The sequence below is a fragment of the Salvelinus alpinus genome, chromosome 19, assembly GCF_045679555.1.
Source record: "Salvelinus alpinus chromosome 19, SLU_Salpinus.1, whole genome shotgun sequence".
Lineage (NCBI taxonomy): Eukaryota > Metazoa > Chordata > Actinopteri > Salmoniformes > Salmonidae > Salvelinus > Salvelinus alpinus.
Window position 1 is genome coordinate 23,357,212 of NC_092104.1, and position 10,617 is coordinate 23,367,828.

The window sequence follows — 10,617 nt, forward strand, 5'->3', positions numbered from 1 at the left end:
TTCAAAGTAGCCTAGCCAAAATCCAACCATAAAAAACAACCTTAATATCAAGCCCTGGAGGGAATTATTTTAAAGACAAAGTATTCGGTTGCAATTGTAATATTGTATAGGCTACCAAGGGTGGCCAACCATCCTCCAGGAGAGCCTTAAAGGGACATTGTTGTAATTAGGGACAGGTTTGAATATGAAAGACAATAGGCAGAGTGTAGTCTACATTCTTTTCTGATTCTCTATGGTAAAAAAACTATTTTGTAAAGTGGTTCCCCCCTTTTTTTCTTACCTTTAACTAGTTAAAAAAAAGGTTAAATAAATAGAGGCTAAAAAAATACAATAAATAAAACAAATGTTCCTTGCATCGTACAATCAGAGTTGCTAAAGGTCTGAATTTGGGATATTTTACTTAAAATCACCCAAAAAGTTAGCTTATTTTTTATTTAACCTTTATTTAACTAGGCAAGTCAGTTAAGAACAAATTCTTATTTACAACGACGGCCTAAGAACAGTGGGTTAACTGCCTTGTTCAGGGGCAGAACGACAGATTTTTACCTTGTCAGCTCGGGGATTCGATCTAGCAAGCTTTTGGTTACTGGCCCAACGCTCTAATCACAAGGCTACCTACCGCCGCAAAAGTGAACCATTTTTTATCGGATACACATAAGGCAATTCTAGGTCTTGTGGCATATTTTGGTTAAAATATCCCCAATTCAATGGAATTACAACCCTCTGCATGCACAGTGCACTTCCATCACATGTGCAGATGATTCTCAAGACCTTGTACACTAATGAGCTGCTATTGAGCCCACACTACTACACTGTCTGAGCCAAGGACTACATGCTTTCTGGTAAGTTTTGATTACAATACTGGGTGGGATGAATATATTTTATGACATACACGATTTTTTGTTAACTAGTAAACAGTAGCCTACAGCAAAGTGTGTTTAAATCAATTCTAACTTGTTAACCATTTCTGCTAGTTAGTGTTTGCTACCATACGGATTTAAACTTGCTCGAGCCTGCTAACTGAGTGTTAATTCACCTGTTTCCATACATGTTTCATTTTAAAACATGCATCTTACAAAGGAGTTGTTCAATCTAGCCACTTGAAACAATGCCACTTAATATAATGTATATGTATATACTGTACTCTATATCATCTACTGCATCTTGCCATCTTTATGTAATACACGTATCACTAGCCACTTTAAAACTATGCCACTTTTATGTTTACATACCCTACATTACTCATCTCATATGTATATACTGTACTCGATACCATCTACTGCATCTTGCCTATGCCGTTCTGTACCATCACTTATTCATATATCTTTATGTACATATTCTTTATCCCTTTACACTTGTGTGTATAAGGTAGTAGTTGTGGAATTGTTAGGTTAGATTACTCGTTGGTTATTACTGCATTGTCAGAACTAGAAGCACAAGCATTTCTCTACACTCGCATTAACATCTGCTAACCATGTGTATGTGACAAATAAAATTTGATTTGATCTAACTGCTTAACAATTTATCTATACATGGAATTGTATTTGGATTTTTTTTTACTAATTTTTTTCTAATCTTTACAGGAAAATGCCACGGGTACTATCTGATGTGTGGAGACATTTTACTGCAGCTAATGTAGAAGGAAAAGCGGTTTACATTTGCAAATACTGTGCCAAATCATATGTGAAGAATGCAACAAAGATGCAGAATCATCTGGCCAAGTGCATAAAGTTCCCTCAGTGCTCACAACAAGCAACCTCTGACAAAAGTCCCTCTACTTCTATTCGAGGTGAAAATGATGAATCAGACACCTTATCGACAGCAACAGCCTATGGTCCTCCTGGAATCAGAAGTTTTTTTGGCTCAATAGAGGAACGTAGTCAGAGAAATGCTGATGAATGTCTTGCTCGAGCTGTGTATGCAACTGGTTCACCTCTGATGCTTACAGGCAATGTGTATTGGAAGAGATTTCTGAATGTTCTTCGCCCAAAATACACCCCTCCAACCAGACATGCTTTATCTACTCATTTTCTGGATGCAGAGTTCAAGTGAAGGTCAAGGAAATCATAGAGAAAGCAGACTGTATTGCAATCATCTCTGATGGGTGGTTGAATGATCGTGGAATAATTAACTACATCATCTCCACCCCTCAACCAGTATTCTACAAGAGCACAGACACAAGGGACAACAGACACACCGGTCTCTACATTGCAGATGAGCTGAAGGCAGTCATCAATGACCTTGGACCACAGAAGGTATTTGCACTGGTGAAAGACAAAGCTGCGAACATGAAGGCTGCTTGGTCTAAAGTGGAGGAGTCCTACCCTCACATCACACCCATTGGCTGTGCTGCTCATGCATTGAATCTGCTCAAGGACATCAAGGCACTGAAAACAATGGATACACTTACAAGAGAGCCAAGGAAATGGTTAGGTATGTGAAGGGTCATCAAGTTATAGCAGCAATCTACCTCACCAAGCAAAGTGAGAAGAATAAGAGCACCACATTAAGAGCACCACCCAGCAACACACGTTGGGGTGGTGTTGTCATTATGTTTGACAGTCTCCTGGAGGGGAAGGAGTCTCTCCAAGACATGGCCATATCACAGTCTGCCGATATGGACAGCCCCATCAAGAGGGTCCTCCTGGATGATGTATTTTGGGAGAGAGTGGTAAGCAGCCTGAAACTCCTAAAATCTATTGTAGCAGCCATTGCACAGATTGAGGGAGACAATACCATACTGTCTGATGTTCAGACTCTGCTTGCAGATGTAAGAGAAGAAATCTGTACTGCCCTGCCCACGTCACTGTTGCTCCAAGCAGAGGAAACTGCAGTTCTGAAATACTGCAAAAGGTGTGAAGACTTCTGCCTGAAGCCCATACACACCGCAGCGTACCTGTTGGACCCCAAGTATGCTGGCAAAAGCATCCTGTCTGGTGCAGAGATCAACAAGGAATATGGTGTCATCACTACCGTGTCTCGCCACCTTGGTCTGGATGAGGGAAAGGTTCTTGGCAGTCTGGCGAAGTACACTTCCAAGCAAGGGCTTTGGGATGGAGATGCAATATGGCAGTCGGGCCAACATGAGATCATCAGCCATCTGGTGGAAGGGACTTTGTGGATCTGAGGCTCTTTCCCCTGTTGCCTCCAACATCCTCCAAATCCCACCAACATCAGCCGCCTCAGAGCTCAACTGGTCCTTGTTTGGGAACACAGACACACACACCAAAGCACGCAACAGCCTGACCAATACAAGGGTTGAGAAATTGGTTGCCATCCGGGCAAATTTGAGCCTGACAACGAGCCATCCTCAACAAGGTTGGAAAGTGACAGTGAAGATGAAGCCTCAGACTCTGATGTTCAAGAGGTGGACATCGAGGAGGTCCAGGGAGAAGACATGGAAGCCTGAGAGGAAGACAACCAAAGCTTTAGTTTCTACACTATCATTTTACAGATGTATGTTGAAAACGTTTTTGGGAGATGTGATGGTTCATTCAATATTCCCTTTTGTTGTTCAGTCAATCATCCCATGTGAAGAGTCAACTCATTTAATTAAAGTTCAATTCATAACTAAATTGTATTTGTTTTCTTCCATTGGAAGGATTTAATCATTTGCAATTATGTCTACTTATGATAAGGTAAAACGTTAATTTTTCTGTCTCCATATGATATGGTAAATACACTGCTCAAAAAAATAAAGGGCACACTAAAATAACACATCCTAGATCTGAATGAATTAAATATTCTTATTAAATACTTTTTTCTTTACATAGTTGAATGTGCTGACAACAAAATCACACAAAAATTATCAATGGAAATCAAATTTATCAACCCATGGAGGTCTGAATTTGGAGTTACACTCAAAATTAAAGTGGAAAACCACACTACAGGCTGATCCAACTTTGATGTAATGTCCTTAAAACAAGTCAAAATGAGGCTCAGTAGTGTGTGTGGCCTCCACGTGCCTGTATGACCTCCCTACAACGCCTGGGCATGCTCCTGATGAGGTGGCGGATGGTCTCCTGAGGGATCTCCTCCCAGACCTGGACTAAAGCATCCGCCAACTCCTGGACAGTCTGTGGTGCAACGTGGCATTGGTGGATGGAGCGAGACATGATGTCCCAGATGTGCTCAATTGGATTCAGGTCTGGGGAACGGGCGGGCCAGTCCATAGCATCAATGCCATCCTCTTGCAGGAACTGCTGACACACTCCAGCCACATGAGGTCTAGCATTGTCTTGCATTAGGAGGAACCCAGGGCCAACCGCACCAGCATATGGTCTCACAAGGGGTCTGAGGATCTCATCTCGGTACCTAATGGCAGTCAGGCTACCTCTGGCGAGCACATGGAGGGCTGTGCGGCCCCCCAAAGAAATGCCACCCCACACCATGACTGACCCACCGCCAAACCGGTCATGCTGGAGGATGTTGCAGGCAGCAGAACGTTCTCCACGGCGTCTCCAGACTCTGTCACATGTGCTCAGTGCGAACCTGCTTTCATCTGTGAAGAGCACAGGGCGCCAGTGGCGAATTTGCCAATCTTGGTGTTCTCTGGCAAATGCCAAACGTCCTGCACGGTGTTGGGCTGTAAGCACAACCCCCACTCATGGAGTCTGTTTCTGACCGTTTGAGCAGACACATGCACATTTGTGGCCTGCTGGAGGTCATTTTGCAGGGCTCTGGCAGTGCTCCTCCTGCTCCTCCTTGCACAAAGGCGGAGGTAGCGGTCCTGCTGCTGGGTTGTTGCCCTCCTACGGCCTCCTCCACGTCTCCTGATGTACTGGCCTGTCTCCTGGTAGCGCCTCCATGCTCTAGACACTACGCTGACAGACACAGCAAACCTTCTTGCCACAGCTCGCATTGATGTGCCATCCTGGATGAGCTGCACTACCTGAGCCACTTGTGTAGGTTGTAGACTCTGTCTCATGCTACCACTAGAGTGAAAGCACTGCCAGCATTCAAAAGTGACCAAAACATCAGCCTGGAAGCATAGGAACTGAGAAGTGGTCTGTGGTCACCACCTGCAGAACCACTCCTTTATTGGGGGGTGTCTTGCTAATTGCCTATAATTTCCACCTGTTGTCTATTCCATTTGCACAACAGCATGTGAAATTTATTGTCAATCAGTGTTGCTTCCTAAGTGGACAGTTGGATTTCACAGAAGTGTGATTGACTTGGAGTTACATTGTGTTGTTTAAGTGTTCCCTTTATTTTTTGAGCAGTGTATATCCAATGCAAAAAACATCTACATTTAAATGGTATTAATATTAATTTACATATATTTCTGTTAATTCCCATATATTCCACACAGAAAGTTTCCACCTCTGAATATTCCCCAAAATGTGCAACCCTACGTAAAATATAAAAATTGTGTTACACTTTTTTATTTTGTACAAGTGACTTCGGCTTTTGGAACAACAAAAAAATATGTCCTACTTTTGGTGTCAATCCCTGTTTTCATATCAACATTATTTGTCCAGAAGCCAAAGGCACAATCATAGTCATAATAACAACGCATTGTAGTTGCTCCATCTTTAGATCCCCCCGCATTATAAGTTTCAACCTGAGATTTTCATCAGTCACACAAGGAACCGCTTGCATCAGGTGCCCTTTTAAGAATGTTTTACATTGGCTGCTTCATTACAGGAGTTGCATATTCATGGCTGTGAGACAAAAGGCTTGCTATTGTTGCATGTTTCAATTAAGCTCTTAATGAAAAACTTGTGTTCAGTGTATGATGATGCTCTGTTGGTCACATCATTTTACTGTTTGGAACTAACTTTACAGTTTGCTAACCGGTTAATGAGAGTCGGTTAGTCGGCAGCAAAATTGACCGAAATGTGCATCCTTATTTTGGAGCAACCATCAGTCAAACGCAAGTCCAACCTATTCACGCACTACTTTTGACCAGAACCTTATGATACTATGCAGCCTTGTTTTGGTGTGCAGCACAGAACAGGTGTGGCACAGGCTGAATATGTGATGGGCTGGCATAGGATCGGACAGCCAGTCTGCAGTAGGATTGCTACGGCAGCACACACAGTGAACTCAAACTCACCCTATGATCAGTACAAGCTGTCATGCTCACAAGTGTGGTATAAATAAACGTAAGCGCTCCTGGGCCTACGAGGCAGGCCGCGAAAGGAACTGTAAGCCGGGTACGAGCGTTAAGAAGAGATTAGGGAAAAGCCTCTATTAGCCTATTATTACAGGGTCAGAGTCTGTGTATTTGGTAGCCTAGCAAGCTAACCCCACTGGAGGCAAGATCCTGGCCGCAAGGATCCAAGAAAATATGGATGGAGACTCAGTGAGGGGCAAAGGCAGGCAGTGGCGACCATATGTCAAGGGCTAGGCCTATTGGCCAGGTATAGGGATCAATGCCACCATCTCAGTGACACTAACTAGAGCAATGCAGTTGGATCACACAGTCATGTATTCTAGGGTCACCTGCGCATGATCTCAGTCTGCAGTAGTGGTGAGAGTCAAACTGCTACTGGTCAGGAGGACCAGGAGTTTGGGAACAAAATTATAGGTTAGGATAGGCATACACTAGGCTTGGGCAATATACAGTTTATACCAGGATATAATTGTCAATACCGTTAAATTACACATTGCAGGAGCTGCGTGGTACGCCACTGCTTATAACTATAAGAATTCTAAGATGTCAAATTATATCCAGGTCAGGGCTCCAGCTATGCATTTGGTTTGCTAACTAAGTGGTTAGATGTCAAGAACAAGCTTCTTGGTTACAGCAGAGACAATCAATCTCCTCCTGGATCAAGATCCCTGTTGCCCAAATTGTTATGTGAGTAAAAAAAAATAATACATATTTTGTATTTGGGGGGAAGGGGGGTATAGCGCCCTACTGTGCACTTCCGGTAATACCATATACCCCGGTATGGTACAGAAACTGTATGACAGTACGAAAATCTGGACACCACCCAACCCTAACAGTACACCGGAAATTCATCTTTCCTTCAGATTAGTTTACTAATTAGCATGGTTGTTCAATAGCCTCTGCTTCATAACAAATGAGTCTTGAATCTAATGAAGTAGGCCGACATCTTACCCAAACAAACAATATGTATTTAATTCTCAGTGTTTCCCCTAGGATTTTTTCCTATTATTTTTTTTCAGCCGCAGCGGCAGTTGGGGGGGAGGGGGATCTTCCCGTGGAATATCAATACATCTACAAGAGGAACAAAAAATTATTGTGGCAGCAATGATTTAGCAGCCGCGGTGCACCGCTGCTAAATGCATATAGTGAAAACACTGAATTCTGATAAACTTGTTTCAGATTTGGTCTGTCTATTATAGTCGGTCTGTCTATTATATAATCAAATACTCACAAAAGGGGGTAATGGCACACTGACTGATTAGGCTACAGAATCAGGGCAGTGGATGTGGCCCAGGGTGCTGTGGGAAGGTCCCTCCCATCCAAATTGCCCTAATCACTGAATGCCTTTACTTTACCCAATGAATTAATTACACAGAGTTGTGGTCATCTCTGGCACTTAGTCAGTGACATCACATACACTGCACCCAACTGGGCAGCTCCCGTTCAGACAGGAACACCTGCCAAGGCTACACAGTTTTTAATTACCCATACCAAATGATTGATTTGAGGCTCCCCATAAATCACACAAATGAAGTGGAGTGCGAAATATGAACTCACCAATAAAGAAAGAATTATGAATACCTCCTCTTTTCCATCTGGGCTACAATTGTGGTACAAGTAGAGCACTTGCACAACATCCCATCTCTTCAATAATGTAGGCTATCCAAAGTGTCAGTTTCAGTAACTTTTTAGTCATATCTAGCAGTGAGTGAGATCAATCGTGTGGATAGTACCACTAGCAGAGGAGTAGCAGTATCATCCTACTCACCAAGTCTCTCCTGAGCCATGGTACAGTTAAACTGCCAGGTTGGGACCCCCACTGCTTCTGGCTGGCTGTACAAACAACAAACCAATTTTTCTTCCACTCTTCCTCCCTCCCGCTACTCTCTCACACCCTGTGGTAGCTAGACCATGTTGTACACGTCACTGGGGAGATTCTTTCCGCAATTAACTCACCCTCTCACTACTGGCAGACATGCATACAAATTGCAATCCCCTGCCAGGGCATTCTCTTGCTGCAGGCCCAGCACTCTCCCCGAAAGGGTTGGTAGCGCTGGGTTGATAGAGGGGGTCTCCCCGGGAGCTGGCTCGGGTTCGGCTGAAGAGACCGGTTCAGGCCAGGCTCCGCTGTGCTAACGAGGTTCTGCCTGCCCAGGGAGCCACAACAGCAGAGTGCAGGAATCCCCTTGCCAGCCTAATCACAGCAATAGCAAACCTCTCACGGCACGCTCTCCCTCAGTCGCACTTGTGTGACACTGCACACAGTCACTCAATTCCTCATGATGAGAAATTACAGGCCTATCTAGACCTAGAGTGCCCCACTGAAACCTGCCTAATGATGTCACCCTGCATCACGTTCCTTGACCACAGACTGAGTCAGCAGACATGGGAGAAGGTGTCTGTCTGCGACCCAAAGTGGGCCCTGAATGTGAGAGGTGGGTCACGAGTTATGAGAATACATTTATAATCACGCACCATTTATTATTAATTTGGGTCGTTGGAAGACAATTTAGGTCATAGGACGACAGTCAATTTCACATTTTGGGTCTCGATCTGAAAAAATTTAAATAACCCTGATTTAGAGCCAATGTCAAAGGGGCCCCCTGAGTCCTGTTCACAGCCAAGCTTCATGGCAGGGCTGCTATAAACCCGGTCCTAAAAAATACCACCACAAGTGTAAACCCATCACAGAGAAATTGGTGACTGTCACAAAAACAAGCATTTTGTTTTTTTGGATTAGGCCGTCTACACCCCTGGTTATACACATTAGAAAACACATTTGAGTAGCTAGTTAGCTAGACAACAATTTATAACAAACTAACTTTTTTGATTGCGAGTAACATTAATTGTCTCTCTGTCCATTCTGTATATGTCGTGCCTGTTGACTACCTAGCTATAGGTGTTGAGTGAGCCATGCTAAATATATATAGCTAGTTACAAACTGTGTGTCCTAACGAAATGCATGTATGACAGAACTAGCTAGCTAAGCTACCCAACTACTGCAGCCAAGCAGATACAATTTGTTCGTTCAATATAGTTTACTAGCTTGCGAGCATGCTGTTCTTGCAGTTTCTTGTGGTGTAACGTTAGCTACCTAAGGTTAGCTAGCCAACTGTCTAACCCATGGACTGTTAAATTGAAGTCTAACTGGCTAACTCCTGCAAAGTCAACTCACCTTTTACGAGCCGCTCAGTTGTAGATTGTTTTTCTCCGGCTTTCTCCTTGTCTTTGTCTTTTCCAGACATGATTGTTTCGCCTTGCCTCAAAACTCAGGACCAAGCTCGATGACCAAGCTAGCTAGCTTCTAGCACTAGCTAGCTGCTTACACTGTTTTGACGTTATGTTGAGACTGAAGAGAGACTGGCTTTATTTCCGACAAGACTGATTTGATTAGCTACAGTAGTTAGCTAGCTATGCTCGATTGCTAACGAGCTAGCTAGTCCGTGTCAAAATTTCACAAACTGAAGTGGACCATCAACACCGGGACTGCTTGTTCCGCGTATCAAAAGTCTTTAATATTTTGTGGAAAATACGATTTTCCACTTTAAGAGGTTAAGAGCAAACTAGCTAACTAACTGTTAGCTGGCTAACTAACGTTAACGTTAGATGTCTATCAAATTGACAAATGACTAGCTATCAAGCCATTTGAATGCTAACGTTATTCAGACATCTCATCAAATGGCTTGGATTACTTAGATTAGCTACTCATTCATAAAATCTATCGCTTTCAAACCTGAGTTTCCTCGTGGTTATTGAGCCCTGTTCCAGGTATAACTAGCGTTCTGACCATAACCTAAAGGATTAAACTCTAGCTAATCTGACAGCCCACACAGACAGGGCGCGTTCGAGCAGACCAGTTTTGTCAAATCGGTGCGCCTTCTTCTTTAAATTTGTGTTGGCTGATCGCAATCGAGAAGTGCATACATCGCCACCTAATGTACTGGCGTGTGAAGCCGGTCACGACCTCCCTATTATTTAATTGAATTTGTCTAGCTGTGTTTCTACCTACTGTTCGGGAGTATGAATTCATTACACTTTGTGACATAAAAAGGGAAGGGGAAAAGGACGGACAACAGGGGAGAAAATTGCCCTACCAACTAACCCTACACCCATTAAAACCTCACCACTATGCCACTATTTGGCCCTATCTGATCCTAAACCAGGCTGGCATCCTGGGAGCAGTGGTGTAAAAAGTACCAAATTGTCATACATGAGTATCAGATACCTTTATAGAAAATTATTCAAGTAAACATCACACAGTAAAAGTCTACTTAAGTCTAAAAGTATTTGGCTTTAAATATACTTAAATATCAAAAGTAAATGTAATTGCTAAAATATACTTGAGTATCAAAAGTATGAAGCATTTCACATTCCTTATATTAAGCAAACCAGATGGCACAATTTTCATGTTTTTTTTTAAATTAACAGATAGCCAGGGGCACACTCCAACGCTCAGACATAATTTACAAATTAAGCATTTGTGTTTAGTGAGTCCGCCA

At 43.1% G+C, this 10,617-nt stretch overlaps 1 protein-coding gene across 5 annotated transcripts in view; it reads right to left on the reverse strand.

Annotated features, from left to right (window-relative positions):
- The window catches only part of LOC139545152 (serine/threonine-protein phosphatase 2B catalytic subunit gamma isoform-like), a 45,185-nt gene extending 35,187 nt beyond the window's left edge, over positions 1-9,998 (reverse strand). For all 5 annotated transcript variants that reach the window (XM_071352600.1, XM_071352596.1, XM_071352599.1 and 2 more), the window contains exon 1: positions 9,294-9,998. In XM_071352600.1, coding sequence (XP_071208701.1) covers positions 9,294-9,363 — 70 coding nt within the window. In that variant the 5' untranslated portion in view covers positions 9,364-9,998. The remainder of the gene's footprint in view (positions 1-9,293) is intronic.
- Positions 9,999-10,617: the final 619 nt, after the last annotated feature.